The sequence below is a fragment of the Lynx canadensis genome, chromosome B1 (assembly GCF_007474595.2).
Source record: "Lynx canadensis isolate LIC74 chromosome B1, mLynCan4.pri.v2, whole genome shotgun sequence".
NCBI lineage: Eukaryota > Metazoa > Chordata > Mammalia > Carnivora > Felidae > Lynx > Lynx canadensis.
In genome coordinates, this window is record NC_044306.2 from 58800208 (window position 1) to 58819965 (window position 19758).

Consider the following 19758-nt stretch of genomic DNA (forward strand, 5'->3'; position numbering starts at 1 on the left):
CCTGGCCTTTACCTCCCCAACTCCCAAGTATGTAATCAGTCACTCCTTGCAATCTCACAATCTCAGGGCAGCTTTTTCTGCCCACAGGTCCTGTCCCCATGCTTTAATAAAACCACCTTTTTGCACCAAATATGTCTCAAGAATTCTTTCCTGGGCATAGGCTCCAAACCCCAACGTTTTCCACATCACTAGCAATCACCGATCACTTCTTTCTTCATATAGAGGATTTTTCTACAGAAGCCCACCAGCACCAACACCAACAATAAAACATCTGTTTTAAAGTATGGTGATGATAATTACATCACCCCGATTTGGCAAAAAAAGAAAAATAATCCAAATAGATATAATTTTCTCCCCCAGCAAGGTCAGCAATCTTATACAAATCTATGGACATATTGTAGCTTAATTTGAGGGAAACTTGGCTTTGTCTCACTAACACACTTTTATTTCTTAAAAATAAGAGGCAGGGGCACCTGGAAGGCTTAGTCGGTTGAGCATCCGATTCTTGATTTCAGCTCAGGTCATGATCTCACAGTTGTGAGACACAGCCCTATGTCAGGCTGTGTGCTGACAGCATGGTTGACAGCATCCCTTCTTGGGATTCTCTCTCTCCCTGCCCCTCCCCCCAAATAAATTTAAAAACATTTTTAAAAATAATAAGAGACAGACTACTGTAGAGGCTGCTTTTAGGCAACAGGCTTGAGCAATGGAAACTTGAACCAGGCAAAAGGACCCACAGTGACCACTGAGCTGAATGCAAACAGGCTTAGTAAGTGACCCACCTGGAAATGTCCATAGGCTCTAACCAATGGGCTACTTACACCCAGGCACAGTTCCCAAGATTACCATAAGAAGGGAAAATTCCATAGCTTCCCATACTTCCTCACTCCACCCTATAACTATAGACCCTCACCATCGCCTCATGGCAGTCTCTCCTTTGCTGTCCTGCCCACTGCTCCCTTGCCGTGTATTCAATAAACTTCTGTCTCTTTTGTTCTGCCTCAGGCGGATCTTTTCACCACCTGTGCCCCGAGCCCCCATCCAGTCAGAGTGCACCACAACCACTCAATTGGTAGGTGGCAGGTTTAATAAGCAAGGGAACTCACACATGAGGCTTGTCTTGGATGGCTGCAAGACAAGCAGATCTCTGCAACTGCTTGCCAGAATCTTGAAGTTTATAGAGAGACCTTATATGGGCTTAGTCACATACACATCCAGATGGTCTCAACACCACATTACTATCTTAAGGCTATGTCCTTGGTGCAGCTGCTAGTGTGGAAAGGCAAGCATAATGCACACTCCAAGGACAGAAGAAAAGATGAGGAGCCTCTGATTGCCCAGCAATAGCCTGAGAGTCAAACAGAGGTCACGTCCTTTCAGGACCTCCTCCCACATCCTGGGAAGCAAGAAAGTTATTTTCCCCCAAGTAGTGACAAAGAAATCTGTCAACCAACTTAAAGAAGGCAGCTGAAAATAATTAATTGTTGTATAGCCTCATTTCCTCTTTTTTGGAAAAAAAGGGACCCAAAGCTCTGTTCACCTTTGATAAGGGGATGTTCAAAGGCTATATCCAAGAAGATGCATCCTTTACATATGAATTTCCTATGTTAATTCATATAGAATTTTTAAAAACACAAGTGTTTCTCTGAACTATAGATCTCATTCAGTGCAATTATGTAGCTGTCTAAATCCCACTGATTGCTACAGAGCCAATATTACATAGTGTTGAGAGTACTCTAGACTGTCAAACTACTTGGCTTTGAATTCCACCTCCATGCTTGCTGTGTGAACTTGAACAACCCATTTGACCTCTCTGAGTCTTAGCTGTCCTAGCTATAAAAATAGTAATTTCCCCAAGGATTGACATGAAGATTAAATCAGTCAATACATGTAAAGCATAAAGAAAAGTACCAGTGTACGGTAAATACTACATTATTATATAACAATTTCATATGCTAAATCTCACTGAATTCTGTCAAAAAGTCAAAAATTGCTATATCTGTGCCTGTTTAAATAAAATACTTAATGATAATTGAAAACTTTTATCAATAATTGCTTTGTTTCAGGACGGTGGGCACTGATACTCTAAAGAAGTACACCAAATTTGGTAAAATCAGTTCCATAAAATTATTGTGGAATAAATGTGCAAACTGAATGAAAGACACTAAATTTCAAACGTTGAATTAAAATAGAAACTTCATTTACATTCTATCAAAAATGGTTGCAAAATTATCTTAACGATTAAAAAAAAACCCAAAAATACCTGAACTATTATTCAGGGCAAAGTTTTGGTTGTAAACTTGAAAGTATGCATAGTAAGTGGATTTTTATGGGTTTCAGTTGCCAATCTGGTAGGATTCAACTAAAAATAGCAGTAATAAACCTTCCAGTTAACACAGCATATTAAAAATATCCACTTTCCTCCTCTTTGTATGATACCTCACTAAAACAAAAACTGAGGAGGGGCGCCAGGCTGGCTCAGTGGGTTCGGCCTCCAACTCTTGATTTCAGCTCAGGTCATTATCTAGAGGTTCTTGGGTTCAAACCCCATGTCAGGCTCTGCACTATGAGCTTGTGAGTCTATCCCTCTTCTCTCTCTGCCTCTCTCCTGCTCATGTGTGCTCTCTCTCTCAAAATAAATAAATAAACTGGGGTACCTGAGTGGCTCACTCAGTTAAGTGTCTAACTCTTGATTTCAGCTCAGGTCATGATTTCACAGTTTGTGAGTTTGAGCCCCATGTCGGTGACAGTGCGGAGCCTGCTTGGGATTCTGTCTCTTTCCCACTCTCTCCCTACTCCTCCACCACTCATGCTGTCTCTGTCTCTCCAAAAATAAATAAATAAACTTAAAAAACTGAGGAGGTAAAGAAAAAAAAAGTTAGGAGGTATAGACCCACAAGAACAAAGATAAGAGGAAAAGAGACAACAGAAAAATGCCCACAAACATCTAGAAACTGGGGATGCCTGTGTGGCTCAGTCGGTCAAGCGTCTGACTTTGGCTCAGGTCATGACCTTGCAGTTTGTGGGTTCAAGCCCTATGTCAGGCTGTGTGCTGACAGCTCAGAGCCTGGAGCCTGCTTCGGATTCTGTGTCTCCCTCGCTCTCTGCCCCTCCCCCACCTGTGCTGTGTCTCTCTCAAAAATAAACAAACATTAAAAAAAATTTTTTTAATCTAGAAACTGAATGACATGTGTCAGTTGTGTCCCCACAAAATATACATTGAAGGTGACCTTATTTGGAAATAGGGTCTGTGTGGATATGATCAAGATAGAATGAGGTTATAATTGTGGGAGACACTTTTAGGCAAACAGACTTAAGCAATGGAATACAGAAAGGGTTATGGTGACCACCTGGCTAAATACAGACAGGCCCATCAGGGGACCCAACCTGAAATATCCATAGGCCCCAACTGACCAATGGGCTATTGACAACTAGGCACAGTTACCAAAAAAGGGAATATTCCATACATGGCCATACCTCCTCACCCTCTCTCCTTAAAGGGCTCTTGGGTGTCTCCGTCGGTTGAGCATCCAACTCTTGATTTCAGCTCAGGTCATGATCCCAGGGTCATGGGATTGACCCATGTTACTCTCGTGCTCTCTCTCTCTCTCTCTCTCTGAAAAAAAAAAAAAAAAAAAAAAGGTGTGTGTGTGTGTGTGTGTGTGTGTGTGTGTTTTAAAGTAGCCCCCTCCCACTGTTGTCTCTCCCCTGCTGTTGTTGCAACAGTCTCTCCCCTGCTGTCCTGCCTGTCACTCCCTTGTGGTATATTCAAATAAACTTCTACCTCCTCCTTTGTTCTGCCTTGGGTGAATTCTTTCACCTCCCCCACCACTGGCTTCCACCTGATGGATCGTTGCCCCACATTTGGGGCACCCATCTGATAGGGAGACATCCCATTTAGGCACCCATTAGAGTGGACCCTAATGTAATAACGTGTCCTTATTAAAAAGAGGGATATTTGGGCCCTGGGAGAACACCATGTGCTGATGGAGGCAGAGACTGGGGTGATGCATGTACAAGCCAAGGAATGCCCAGTACTGGCAGCAACCACCAGAAGCTAAGAGGGAGTCATGGAGCCCACAGAGTCCCCAGGAGAAACCAACCTTCTGATACCCCCCCTTTTTTAATGTTTTTTTTATTTTTGAGAGAGAGAGACAGAGAGAGAGAGAGAATATGAGCAGGAGAGGGGCGAAGAGAGAGGGAGACACATAATCTGAAGCAGGCTCCAGGGTCTGAGCTGTCAGCACAGAACCCAAGGTGGGCTTGAACTCACAAACCATGAGATCATGACCTGAGCCAAAGTTGGAGGCTTAACCGACTAAGCCGTCCAGGTGCCCTTCTGGTACCTTGATGTCAGATCTCTAGCATCCAAAACTGTGAGAGAATAAATTTCCATTGGTTTAAGCCACCCAGTTTGTGGTAATTTATTATGACAGCCCTAGGAAATTAATACAGCACTAAACAGATGGACTGATGAAGACTCATACAGCTCAGAGGAAAATGAAACCCAAGTGTTTTCAGAGGCAAGGCCTGGAAGCAACCTAATTGACACTGCAAAACCTCACAAAGGCTCAGGAATTGAAAGCAGCAGATATCCCAGATGGTGTGAGCTGAAAAGAGAAGGTTAAAAGTCCTGGAGGCAATTAGATTCCTAGATTCCCCACCACACCAGACAAGGTCAGGGAAACATTCTCCACTTGCGCATTCCCAACCTGGAACCTGCAGAATTATTTCTTTTCTGAGATATCAAACCTGAAGGACCATGATTCAGGGATACCAGCCACAGCTGAAAACAAAGATACCATATGGAATAGAGGTTTAGGTGAAGGTATATATACAGAAATTATCAAGATTTCCAGCCTCCTTTCCCCTTTGGGCTCCAAGAAAACTGGTAAATCCCCCAAGCAAGAAATGAGAAGGTTACTCTCAGGAAGAAGAAAAATAAGTGGGCCCTTGCCCCATCATCTTACAATTTGCTCAGCAGATGACAAGCCCTTGCCCATGTCCCCAAAGCACCTTTGTAGAGCAGGGCTTTTATATATGAATTGACACCAAGGACCACCACACAGCTGAGAAACGTCTCTTGCATAAAGGACAAAGAAGCCACATATAAACAACCAACCAAAAAAAGACTGAAAAGAATCAACATCAATGCAGGGTTATGTAGAAAACATTTTAAAAACTATAATTTATGTCTTCAGACTTAAGAGGCACTACATCCATTAAAAAAAAAAAGAACATGATGCTATAAAAAGAACAGAAAATAAAAAGAGCACTTAGAAATTAAAGTACAAGCATACCTCATTTTATTGCCCTTTGCTTTATTGCACTTGCAGATACTGCATTTTTTTTTTTAACAAATTGAAAGTTTGTGACAGCCCAGCATTTAGCAAGGCCATCTGCGCCATTTTCCCTACAGCATTTGCTCACTTTGTGTTTCTGTGTCACATTTTAGTAATTCTCAGAACATCTAAAACTTTGTTGTTATTATTATACGTGCTATGGTGATCTGTGATCAGTGATCTTTGATGTTACCATTGTAATTGTTTTGAGGTGCCATGAACCAAACCCATATGACAGCAGACTTAACCAATGTTGTGTGTGTTGTGATTGTCCCACTGACTTGTTGTTCCCATCTCTCTCCCTCTCCTCAAGCCTCCCTATTTCCTGAGACACAATACTGAAATCAAGTCAGTTAATAACCCTACAATCGTCTCTAAGAGTTCAAATGAAAGGGAGAGTCTATCTGTTAGAGTAGGCATGTAGTTAGGCTTTCCCATGATGCCTGGAGGTAAGCAAAGGGGAAGTCAAGGCCCTTTATCAGAAAAGTTAGCAACCTGTCCTGGTAGCATTCCATAAACAAGGCCACAGGAGCCAGATCAAACCAGACAGACCCAAGATAAAGAAGGCCATAGACCCTGACCAAGTAGGGGAGAAAAGACATGAAACCTTGTTCTCCCAGAAATTCCCTACCTGAGTAATAAATATTCCACACCTTAGTTAACAACAGTCAATACAGGATAGAGACCAATCCTGGAGGCAGCTCTCCCTAGAGGATGCCCACCCTCACATCTCCAGAGTGTACTCTCTCTTTTATAGACTCTTCACTTGTGCCACTCAACCAATGTGTATGGTCCATCCTTGATTTCTTTTCTTGCGATGACACCAAGAGCCTCCAGCAACATCCCGGGCATGGGCTGGGCAAAGGCCTCAGGGCCCAGAGATCTCCCCAGTTCACCCAGCAACATATTTTTGTGACCACAAAAAGACATGTTGAGTGACACTCTTCATCAGTGAGTTTCCAACTCTTACCTCCCTTGTGCTGGAAAGTTGGTCAAGAACCATACTTCCTTGGGGCACCTGGGTGGCTCAGTTGGTTAAGCCTCTAACTTTAGCTCATGTCATGATCTCATGGTCCGTGGGTTTGAGCCCTGCATTAGGCTCTCTGTTGTCAGCACAAACCCCAATTTGGATCCTCTGTCCCCCTCTCCTTCTGCCCCTCCCTTCACCCTCCCACCCTCCCCCCACAGCCCCACCCCCAGCACACACTTGTGTGCCCTCTCTCTCTCTCCAAAATAAATAAACATTTTTTAAAAAGAAGAAGGAACCATACCTCCTTTGTTCTAGTCTTTCTTTCCAATCTACCTGGGAAGGAGACAGTCTGGGAGCATTTATGAGAGACTGATTTTCAGCTCCAAAGAAGAAAGGCACACTTGCTCCATCCCATAGAATGGTGTTCTTAGGCAACTAAGAACCTAGGGGAAGTGTCTGAGGTCATTCCTGGAGATGTGGAGCAGTCCTATGGGGAACCCCCTCTCATGGTAATTAATTTCTGGCTCACCCAGGGATGCACACATAAGGATTGATCGATCATCCAGGGATCTGAGCCCCCGTGGCAGTTTCACACAGCTGCTGGGAGAAACTGAGATACATAGAAGAGTGATTCATGGCCACCAACTCACAAACAGTACACCAAGATCCATTACATCAATCCCTAGGTGACTAATATTCCCAAGCTGTCTCTAGCTCTGCAAAATCTGTTTCTTAGGCATGGGACACTCTGACCTGACCTTCACCTCTGTCTAGCTTCAGCTGCTTCCTCTCATTCTTATTTCCGAAATATTCTTTGTTGAGATGTTGCCCCTAGAGGGGGCGCTAGGTCCCTTGAGAAGTTTTGCCGGCTATTGCAAAGGTCCTGGACGATTGCCTGCCCGCTCAGACTGTTGTATCTGTGCAAGATACCATAAAATAGGCTATAAACCAGTTTACTCCCTGGCAAAGGACCCCAGCTATTGAGATTTCCTCCTGTGAGTCTGCCTTATTCACCACTTAATTAAATGTGACTCAACCCAAATAATTCAGGGATACAGATATTTGGGGGGGGGGGGGGAAGGTTAGTTTCACAGGAACTGACAGCAAAGTGGGAGAGATCAACAGATATCTATGGGTCAGACAAGAAATATTCAATGAAAGGGACTTCCAACCCTGGTAGCCATTTTTGGTCACCAGCTGTTTGAGAGGCCTATCAGAACAAAGACAGTGGGATATTCAGAGAATTTGAAGTCATGATGATGATGCCTGTTCCCAAAGTATCCACCCTGGGACATCAGAGCTAAATTATCGGGTCTTTGGGAAGGCTTCCGCTTCAAGGACTGCAGATGCCAGCACCAAGCATGGGCTCTGGGATGTCAGGGCCAGCACAGTTGCCACACAACATGCTGGCCACAGCTGTGATGACAGAATGACAAGCAGACAGCAGGTTGGGGATGCCATCAAAAGTAGCAGGCTGAGGGGTGCCTGGGTGGCTTGGTCGGTTGAGTGTCTGACTTAGGCTCAGGTCATGATCTCGCGGTTCGTAAGTTTGAGCCCCACATCTGGCTCTGTGCTGACAGCCTGGAGCCTGGGGCCTGCTTCAGATTCTGTGTCCCCCTCTCTCTCTGCCCCACCCCTGCTTGTGCTCTGTCTCAGTCTTTCAAAAATGAATAAACATTAAAGAAATTAAAAAAAAAAAAAAGGAAGTAGCAGGTTGATCCATTTGCCATCAGAACTCTCCAGGAGAGTTCACATCTGAGATCCTATCAGGTTCCCAAGAAGGAGGGAGCTAACCTTCCCCAGGAAAATAGGACTCTAGGTTTCTAATAATGGGAGCCCTTATTTTGTTGCTCCTTATTTCATCACAGGAGTCAGCCTTCTCCCTGAAGGCAATAAGAAGTTCCACCTCCATCCCCAAAGACTCCCCTCTGAGATGCATTCTGAGACACTGGGATCAACCTCCGTTAAAAAACCAGAAAGAGGAAAAGGCTTATCCTCTTTTGTAACAGTATTTGGCCTCAGTATAGGCTAAAGGACGGGGAAGACTGACCAGAAAATGGAAGTCTTAACTATAACACTGTATTTCTACTTAATTTCTTCTGTAAGAGGCCAGAAAAAATGGGCAGAGATCCTTTATGTCCAGGCCTTTACAGCCCTCAGGGATGACCTGAACAAATACAGAGCATGCACAGTGAGGAAGGGCCTTTTAGACTTGACTCTAAGGAAAAAACTCTCATGGTAGCTCCCTTTGGGCAACAACCCAAGACAGGAGAGTAACACCCTAATGCTGTCAGCTCTACCTGAGCAACTATCCATCACCCCCCCAACCCCACTTCCACCACCCACCCCCTACCAACCAATCTATCCTCCTTTACCAGAGTCAGGTCAAGAGAATGAGCAGCTGTGCCCCCTTCAGGAAGTGAAGGTGGGCCTCAGGGGACCACAAGAGTACATGTTTCCTTTTCAATGTCAGATCTCAGGTAGTGCTCTAAGCACTTAGGTCAGTTTTCTGAGGATACCAGCAAATTTACTGAGGACTTCTGGAGCCTGACTCAGTCTTTTGACCTAACCTGTTAGGACCTTACAGTCATTCTTTCTCTGCTGCACCATGAAGGAGACATTCTGCATCTGGGTGGAAGTGCGAACCCATGCAGATGCCCTTCATGCTGTCCAGCCTAAAAAAAATCTGGTAGGAATGATAGCAGTACCTCAGATAGACCCCTGTTGGAATTTTCAGCTAAGGCAGCACGGACTAGCCTTTAGGGACCACATGGTACCATGTCTTTTGGAGGACATGAAGAGATGTATCATCAAGCCAGTGAATTATGACAATATCAGGGAAATGACCCAAAAGCCAGGCAAAAATCCTGCCCTCTTCCAATCTCGCTTGGTGGAAGGGCTGAGAAAATTCACTAATGTAGACCCAGACACTCTAGAAGGGCAATTAATCCACCCACTTCATAAGCCAATCAGCCGCAGATAATCACAGAAAGCTCCAAAAGATCACTTTAGGCCCCAAATTCCCTTTAACCAGCTTATAGATGTGGCCTTCCCTGTCTTCAACAATTGAAATCAGGCTGAGAAGGAAAGGAAGAAACAACAAGGACAAAGGCAGGCTAGACTTTTAGCTGTCGCCATTAGGGGACCTGATACACCTCAGGGCCACCCAAACCAACCCCAAAAAGGACCACAAGATAAAGAAGCTTGTTTCTCCTGTGGGTGCCTGGACTAGTGGTAACAAGAATGCCCCCAAAGGTGCTCTACCCCCTATATGGATGCAAAGGGCACTGAAAGAGGGACTGCCCTGGGGTCTGAAGGGAGCCAAGATCTGATCCCTCACCAGTTACGGCTCTAAGTGACTGATGAGGCCCAAGTTTCCTAGAGGTCCCAACAAAGACCATCAATATTCCAAGGGAAGAACCATGGGTAACTCTTGAAGTGGCAGGTAAGCCTGTCAGATTTCTGATGTACTCAGGAACCACATATTCAGTCATTTCCCATTCAGGACCCCTGACCTCCAAAGCACAGTCTATTATTTCGGTTAGAGGGAAAGCAAAAATCAAAATACCTCACCCAACTCCTACTTTGTTCATGGGGAAATTATCTTGTAACTCATAATAAGTTCCTGGTCATGCCAGAATGCTCAAGCCCTATTGGGAAGGGATTTCATTCTTTCTTTCTTTTTCAAGTTTTATTTAAATTCCAAATAGTTAACATACAATGTACTATTAGTTTCAGGTGTAGAAATTAATGACTCAACACTTATATACAACACTGGGTGCTCATCACAATAATTGCTCTCCTTAATTCCCATCACCTAGTCAACCCATCCCCACCCCCCACTGTAGCAATCAGTTTGTTCTCTACAGTTAAGTATCTATTTCTTGGTTTGCCTCTTGTTTTCCCCCACTATATTTATTTTGTTTCTTAAATTCCACATAGGAATGAAATCGTATGTTGTCTTTCTCTGACTGACTTATTGTCAGTCCACGTTGTTGTAAATGGCAACATTTCATTCTTTTTAATGACTAACCTTCCATTGTGTGTGTGTGTGTGTGTGTGTGTGTGTGTGTGTGTGTGTGTGTGTGTGTATCATATCTTCTTTACCCATTCATCAGTCAATGGACATTTGGGCTCTTTCATAATTTGGCTATTGTTGATAGTGCTGCTATAAACATCAGGGTGTATGTATCTGGGAAGGGATTTCTTATTCACCCTTGGAGCTACTCTCAACCTCCCAGAGACAAGGGCCCTCTTCCCAGTTAGCTTGCATCCCCCTCTGCTCCCACTCAAGGAAGACCCTCCTGATAATATTACCCACAAATCTGGGACCAAGTTAATCCCCAAATGTGGAACAAAGAAATTCCAAGAAACAATATTTACAATACCTGCAAAAATCACCTTAAAGGACAAAAATACTTACCCCTGCAAATACCAGTACCCCATTAAACCTAAAGCCCAGTGAGACCTCTAGCCCTTAATAAACAAGTTCCTAAAACATGGCCTTCTAGTCCCTTGCCAGTCTCCCTACAATTCTCCCAATTTTAAAACCAAACAGGGAATACTGGATGGTCCAGGACCTCTAGGCAATAAATAAGCCTGTCTTTCCTCTCCACCCTATTGGGCCTAATCCCTACACTCTTAACCCAGATATCTAAAGGCACCACTTGGTTCACAATCCTGGATCTTAAAGATGCTTTCTTTTGCATACATTTACATTGAAATCTCAGTATTTGTTTGCTTTTAAATAGACTACTCTATCTACCCATGTAACTCAGAAATATACCCGGACAGTCCGGCAACAGGGCTTTAGGGACAGTCCCCACCCATTTGACAATGCTCTTGTCAGAGCAGTCAGCTCACTCTAGCCACTGAGCTCTCTTGCAATACACAGATGATTAACTCATCTGTAGCCCCTCTAAGGAAGAATCAGATAAAATACCATCTAAGTTCTAAACTTCCTAGGAGAACGAGGGTATAAAGTTGCCCCGACAAAGGCCCATTATTTCCAAAGAGGAGTATCCTATTTGGGGGAATGTTCTGATGCTGGGAAGGTGGGTACTTTCTGTGAAGTACAAAGAAATTATATTGCATGTAGGCCCACCACAAACAAAAAAACAGCTTAGAATGTTTCTGGGGATGGCAGGCTTGTGCCAAATCTGGATTCCAAGGTTTGGACGGATAGCCAAGCCCTTGTATGAGGGTTTAAAGGGGCCAGACGCTGACCTGCTTAAATGTACAAGAAAACACAAGAGGCTTTTCAAAAAATAAGAGCCTGCTCACAACAGCCCTTGCACAGAAAATTCCTAACCTCAAAAAGCCCTTCACATTGTTTGTGGCTGAAAGGCAAGGGGTGGCCCTGGGGGTACTTATTCAAAACTTAGGACCAACCCCACAACCAGTGGCCTATTTTTCTAACAACTGGACACAGTGGCAGCCAGATGGCTGGGGTACCTGAGGGCAGTCACTGCTCACTGCACTTCTGGTAAAGGAAGCCACCCAGTTAACCTTAGGTCAGTCTCTGGAAGTATAAACTCCACACCAGTTACAGGGAGCCCTAGATATTAAAAGAAATATTGGCTAACAGGAGGGCACCTTACTTTAGTATCTGGCTTTACTCGAGAGGTGACCTTTAAACTATGTCAAATTCTTAACCTGGCTACTCTCCTGCCATGCAAAGGAGATGAAAACTTACTCCTGTGTGGAAACCACAGAACAGGTCTACTCCAGTAAGCCAGATTTAAAAGACCAACCTTTGATAACCTAGACAATATATGATTTATTGATGGCAGCAGTTTTTTAAAAAAGGGATTAAAGGAGCCAGACCCTTACCAGGTAGACCTTCACCAGGTCATAGAAGCAGGAGGTCTGTCCCCAATACATTGGCACAAAAGGCTGAACTTATTGCCTTCACTAGAGCCTTACAACTAGGAAAGGACAAAAGAGCTAACATCTACACTGACTGTAAGTATGCCTTTCTTGTTCTCCATGTTTGTGTTACCATTTGGAAAGAAAAGGGGCTTTTAACTGCCAAATACTCCCCCTGTACAACATCACCAAGTGATCCTTGATTTCTTAAGCAGTACAGGAGCCTCCAGAAAGTGGCCATAATCCAATGCAGGGGTCATCAAAAGGGAAACACTGATATTATTGCAGGAAACAATTGAGCAGACAATGAGGCTAAAAATGGAGTCCTGGCAGCACTCCCAATACAGGCAGCCTTACTCCCCCACGGGCCAATCCTCCAACAAAGGCCCCAATGTACAGAAAGGAAAATAACTGGGCTCAGCAGAAAGGCTACCAACTAGATCCTAAGGGATGGTAGACACAAGGCCAAAAGGTAATGCTTCCCTAGGCATCACAATGGAAAATTATCAAGGGAACACACAACTTCTTTCATTTGGGAAGAGAAGCATTAACCTCCTTAGTTGATAGAGTCTTTTTAGGAATTGGCGTGTCACAGGTTATCAAGGAAGAGTTATCACCAGGGCCTGTGATCTATGTTATAAGAACACCTCTGGAGGAGGGCTTAGACCACCTCCCACTCCTCCAGCCCATCCAAAGGCGAGGCACACACCCCAAAGAGGGCTGGAAGATAGACTTCACACAAATGCTCCCATCTCAGGGATATAAATACCTCCTGGTCTTTGTGGACACCCTCACTGGTTGGATAAAGGCTTATCCTACTAGAACAGAAAAAGTCCAAGAGGTATTAAAAGTCCTATTAAAGGAAATTATCCTGTGCTTTGGGCTTCCAAAGTCTCCATAGAGTGATAATAGCCCATCCTTTATTGCAAAGCTTACTCAACAGCTGTTTTTTGCTTTGAGAATTCATTACCACTTCCATGCTGCCTGGAGATTCCAATCCTCAGGAAAGGTTGGCTGATTTAATCAAAGCCCTTAAAACAATCTTAGCCAAACTGCCAGGAAACCTCAGAATCCTGGACAAAACTCATGCCCATAGCCTTCTTGAGAATGAGAATGGCCTCAAAAAGAGTCCTCCAACTTAACGCCTTTGAAATGCTGTATGGGAGAGCTTTCTTTACAGCAGATCTGCTGCTTGATTCAGAAACGCATGGACTTATAAAACATTTAATCGATCTAGGACAGATACAGCAGGGTATCATAAACTATAGCAACAAAGTTTTACTCATGCCTAAGAAAGAGCCTGTCCTTGCCCAGACCAGGCCAGGGGACAAGGGACATGATTTTATTAAAAACTTGGTGGAAGTGCTCATGTTCAGATCAATTAGACCCCAAATGAAAGGGGCTCTGCCAGGTCCCAATGCTAAAGACTTTTTCGCACGCTAACAGCAGTGAAGCTTCAAGGTGTAACTAGCTGGGTTAGTTTGTATAGCATAAAACCAGTGGCTCCAGGCTCCCCACAAGCAAAGACTAAAGAAATTCCATCCTATTCCTAAGCCTGTGGAAGATCTACATGACATCTTCAAAAAGGTAAGTGGTTGACATCTTACTATGAATATTTGTTTTGTATTGTTAGCTATTGCCTTGATTTTTCTTTTACTGCTTCTCCTCATTGCAAACCTTTGCCTACATGGATCTTTAAATTGATTTCCTTGTTAATCCTCAGACATAGTCCTAAAAATCACATTTTATCTTATTCTCACCACCGCTCTAACTTGCACAGGTTCACAGGGGTAGAGGGAAAACTCTCTCATAAATCTTTCCAACATAATCATCTCCCAGGGGAATAACCTTTCCAGCTGTTAGATCTGCCATTTACATTCTCAAGAAGACACTACTTACACCTTGTTTTATCTCATTCATTCTCCCAGAATAACTCTCCTCCAAAAAAAAAACTATACTGGGCCTAGTTCTCTTCCCCTAGAAGAGATGCTTGTTGACCCAAATTGGAACATGTGTGGACTTATCCACTCTCATTACTCGAGACATCTCAGGAATTAGTCCCTGATTTTACTTAAGTTCTGAGTCCATGCTGCCAAATAACATCACAGACAAATCCAAAAGATAGGTCAGCTGCAAATAACACCACCTCCTCACAGGATAACTCAAGATTCTTGGACCATCAAATCATTTCCAATATCTCAGTTTAATGTGCTGAGTACAAAACATAGTATGCTTGCTAAGAAAATTAAAATAATGCAGATTGTGATACCACCCAGTGGACTTGTGCCAGATCCGGCTATCCACATGAAACCCCAATATTATACCCATGTTTTAGATCATGGCCCACGTGGACACCATTCCACATTGACGACAATTCCAATTTTACCCTTCTCAATTACGTTTATATGTTCCCTAGAATAAAAGGAGAACTTCTCCACCCCCCACTGCATACACAATAACTATTCCAGGTGGGTCCTGCAGCTCCAGAATCTGGAAATAGTGAGTTATCCAATAACCTTACATGCCCCTCCCAATTATCTCCTTATCTTTGGACATCTTCCTCACAACCCACAGGAGCCAATCTTTACCCAACCCGTATTGGCCTGAGGATTTCTTTGCATTGATAACCTCAAACATTGGGGCAGTTACACACCGGGGTATGTGATTCCCCCAGGAGTCTGTAATTCTACCTGATCCCACATTAAAGCCTGAAGGGCAATAGCCCTTGTATTGGCTGGAATAGCAGGTACCCTTGGTGCTAGCCCCTTGCGGGAGATTTGTATACCATAAAACCACTCTTCGAAATCTGACAGCAATGTTAGATAAACTCACTTTCACCACTGCATCCACTTGCTCAGATCTCTCCAAGCCACACCAATCTTTGGCCAATGTGGTTCTGGACAACAGGCTGGTTTTGGATTACTTACCTGCTGAGCAAGGCGTGGTATGTGTTGTCATTAACAGAATATGTCGCACTTACGTCAACAGCACTGGACAGATGGAAGACAACATCTGAAAATTATATGACCAAGCCAAAAGGCTCCATCAAATGACCAAAGCAGCTGATACTTCTAGTGCTATTTGGAGTGCTGTATGTGAGGTGCTTCCATCTATACCCTGGTTCTTGCCCTTTTTAGGTCCACTAGTGGCTATATTGTCACTTTTACTTCTTGGACCTTGTTTAACTTTCTTGTCATATTTGTCTTTTCCAGACTCCAACAATCTCATCTCCAGATGATGATGTACCAGGCATTCCAACCTATATCCCCCATGAAGATGAAGCCTACCAACACCCCCTTGAACAATCTACAGCTTCCTTCTACTCCACTGTCCTTCCAGGTTTCCTAAAACCTAGATAGCAAGGACTTCTGGAGCCCTCTGGCAGGGTCAATGCCCCATACAAGCATGAAGTAGTTACATAAGATGGATTGTCACCCATTTTCCCTTGAAAGGCCCAGAGGGCCCTTGAGGGGGGAATTCCAGAGTAGGCAGGTAGTTAGACTTTCTCAGGATGCCTGGTGGCCAGCAAAGGAGAAGTCAAGGCCCTTCATCAGAAAAGTTAGCAACCTGTCCTGGTAGCATTCCACAAACAAAGCCACAAGGAGCTAGATCAAACCAGACAGACCCAAGATAAAGAAGGCCAGAGACCCTGACCAAGTAAGGGAGAAAATACATGAAACCCTGCTCCCAAAAAATCCCCTACCCAGGTAATAAATATTCCACGCCTTAGTTAACAACTGTCAATAAAGGATAGAGACCAGTCCTGGGGAGGCAGCTCTCCTTGAGGCTGCCCACCCTCACAGCTCCAGAGTGTACTGTCTCTTTTATAGATTCTTCACTTGTGCCACTCAACCAATGTGTCTGGTCCATCCTTGAATTCTTTTCCTGCAATGAGACCAAGAGCTTCCAGAAACATCCTGGGCATGGGCTGGGCAGAGGCCTCAGGGCCCAGAGATCTCCCCAGTTCACCCAGCAACATATTGATGCAGCAAACTTCATTGTTGTCGTATTTTAAGGAATTGCCACAGCCACCCCAACCTTCAACAGCCACTACCCTGATCCATCAGCAGCCATCAACATTGAGGCAAGACCCTCCACCAGCAAAAAGATTCCACTCAAAGCTCAGATGATAATTAGCATTTTTTAGTATTAAAATATTTTTTTTTATTTTTTTTTTAAATTTTTTTTTCAACGTTTTTATTTATTTTTGGGACAGACAGAGACAGAGCATGAACGGGGGAGGGGCAGAGAGAGAGGGAGACACAGAATCGGAAACAGGCTCCAGGCTCTGAGCCATCAGCCCAGAGCCTGACGCGGGGCTCGAACTCACGGACCGTGAGATCGTGACCTGGCTGAAGTCGGACGCTTAACCGACTGCGCCACCCAGGCGCCCCTAGTATTAAAATATTTTAAATGAAGGGGTGCACATTTTTTTGACATCAAACTATTCCATATTTAGTAGACTATAGTACGGTATAAACCTAACTTTATATGCACTGGAAAACCAGAAAATTCATTTGACTCACTTTATTGTGATATTTGCTTTATTGCTGTGGTCTGGAACCAAACCTAAAGTATCTCCAAGGCATGCCTATATAATAAAAGAATAATAATTTGATATCAGGGTTTCTGGGTGGCTCGGTTAAGAGTCTGACTTCAGCTCAGGTCATGATGTCCTGGGTTCGTGAGTTTGAGGCCTGCATTGGGCTCTCTGTTCTCAGCATAGAGCTTGCTTTGGATGCTCTGTCTCCCTCCCACAATTGCACACACACACTTTCTCTCTCTCTCTCTCTCTCTCTCTCTCAAAAATAAACATTAAAAAAAACCCAAAATAATAATTTGATATATTTGTCTAATTAAATCCAGAAAATTATCCGGAAAGTAGAACAAGAAGAAAAAGGAGATAGAAAATAGAACAGACAAATAAGAAAAAACATCATTCAAGAAGGTCAAACATCTGAATAACGAATTTCCGAAAAAGAAGACATACAATGAGGGAGGGCGAAGATAGAGAAAATTAGCCATAGATAACACCAGAAAAATCTCCAGAACCGAGACATATGTCTCAAGATCAAATACAACCTACCAAATACCAGCTCCATAAAAATGAGGAAACACCCATAACCAAGATACATGATGGTGTCTGAGAACATTGGGAATAAAGAGAAAATCCTAAAACTTCTTGAGATGAAACAAAACAGAAACAGGTTACACATAAAGAAATTACTTGAGGATGAAGTAGGTAAATGTCTCCCTATTCTTTGATTTTAGCACAGTGAGACTGATTTTACACTGTGACTTCCACAATTATAAGATAATAAATTTGTGTTTTTAAAAAATGAAAGAAAGAAAGTTACCTATAAAGAATAGGAATCATCAGGTAATGACAATACTGGAAGCTAAGACATCGTGAAGCAAGGCCTCTAATATTCTGACTAAAAATTATTTTCAACAGAGAATTCTATACTCAGCCAGAATAAAGACAGTACAGACATGCAAGGTCTAATGAAAAGGGGGAGGGGATCACTCACGGAGGATAGGTTCCACAAAGCTATGGTATAAAATCAAGAAAAGGGAAGATAGAGATTCAGGAAATAAAGAATCCTTTCAGGAATAAGGCAAAGACCTTCCAGAATGTCAGCACTGGAGGAGGCACCAGGAGATCACTTGAATGCAGTGCCTCTCAAACTTTAAGTGCACACGAATCAATGGGGGATCTTGATGAAATGCGGATTCTGATTCAGTAAGTGTGGGATTCTGAATTTTTTAAGTTCATTTATCTTTTAGAGAAAGTAAGTGTGCGATTCTGAATTTTTTTAAAGTTCATTTATTTTTGAGAGAGAGAGAGAGAGAGAGAGAGAGAGAGAGAAAATGCACACCTGCGAGCAGGGGAGGAGCAGAGAGAGTGGGAGAGAGAGAATCTCAAGCAGGCTGTGGCCTGTCAGCATGGACCTGGACCCAAAAACCGTGAGATTATGACCTGAGCCAAAACCAAGAGTCAAAGGCTTAATTGACTCAGCCACTCAGGCACCCTAGGTCCCGAATTTTTAACAAGCTCTCCTCAAAATGCTAATGTTGATGCTCCTGGGGGTACACTTTGCATATCAGGGTGTAGAGAACACAATCCAAATTGTAACAAAGAATGAGAGAAACTGATTTCCTTCTGAGAGATAATTGAGAATAAGAGTTACTGTTAGGTAGCAACAGTATAGTGGAGAAGGTAGAGAGATGGAAAAGAGGAAGACAACATTTAATGCTTTAAATAAATATAAATCAAGGAAAAACGAGGGTTTGGGTGATGGCAGTGCCATACATCCAGCCTTGACACTAGTAAACACCTAAAGAGGAAGTCCGGATCACCTTAACGGATCCAAATTCGGTACACTGGAGTCTCAGGAGCATCCCTGCAGCTAGTCTGCGCGACAGTAGCTTGCGCGGTGAGGCAATAAGGGTGGATCTAAGCGGCACCGCCCCCCGCGCCCGGTGGGAAAGTGGGCGGGGCCTCTGCCATCCTCCTCTGGGGCCTCGCGGGGCGGGGCGGGGCAACGGCTGAGGCTTTTCCCTCTGGCGTGACCCTGGCAGCGCAGGGTTTCTGATTGGTGTCTCTTGAACCGGAAGCAGTTGGCGGCGCTCGGAAGCAACGGCGGGACGCGGGACCCCACAGGCACTGCGACTACAGAATGGCCGGCGGCGGCGGGAAACGCAGACCCGGCGGGGAGGGGCAGCAGGTACTGCCACAGTGGGTGTGTGAGCTCTGCCGAGCTCTCTGGGTAATAGCTAGGGCACCAAGGGGCAGCACATTGCATTTCTCCAGTGGTCATTGAGTGGTTGCTGTGTGCCTGGGAACGACTGTCTGCCCCTGGCTGCTATTTCCCGCTCTGCTGGGGTTTGGACCAGAGCAGTAGTCCTGTCTCCTCTTGTGCGCTCCTCCCGGTGCTGCGGTTCCTGGGGAAGCCGCGTAAGACAACCAGTGGTTCAGTCGTTCAGTCAGCAACATGTTGATTGGAAACTGATTATATGCCAGGCTCTGCCCGGGCGCCGCGGTGTCAGGATGAATCATGCTGCCACTGCCCCCATGTATGGCCCCCAACTTGGCACAAATGAACATTTTACTTTAACTTTTTTTGTTGTTTGGTATTGTAACGCTGCTGCGTAGAAAGTGCTGGGGAAACATTGAAGGAGGATCTAAGTCCCAGGAGGTTGTTAAGGAAATCTTTTAGGGCAACTTAAGCTGGAAATGGCTTTTTAGGGCAGAGAGAGAAATAAGAGATAAGAAATAAAAGAGAAATAAGTGTAGAGGATGTTTGGTCACAGCGGAGTTCTGCCTGACTGGAGTCTGGTAGATGGGAAAGAGGGACCTGATTATAAAGGCACTAATGGGGGACGGGGCATAAATTAAATGCAAATTCTCATCCTGTTCTACGATTTCAGAAGTTCCTTACTGCTGTAGCAATTAGGAGACTCAGGCAGGAAAGAAATGTCCTTGTGATAAGGAAAGTTTTCAGAAAAATGACTCCCTCTGGGTTATAAACTGGATAAAGCAGGACAGTGTTCGCTTAATTGTTAGAGGGCCTGAGC

General features: G+C 44.1%; 1 protein-coding gene across 1 annotated transcript in view; it reads left to right on the forward strand.

Moving 5' to 3' along the window:
* Positions 1 to 18806: 18806 nt before the first annotated feature.
* Positions 18807 to 19758, forward strand: part of LOC115512087 (histone PARylation factor 1) — a 30073-nt gene continuing 29121 nt past the window's right edge. The window contains exon 1 of the mRNA XM_030312761.1: positions 18807 to 18908. Within this exon, the coding sequence (XP_030168621.1) occupies positions 18861 to 18908 (48 nt within the window). The 5' untranslated portion in view covers positions 18807 to 18860. The remainder of the gene's footprint in view (positions 18909 to 19758) is intronic.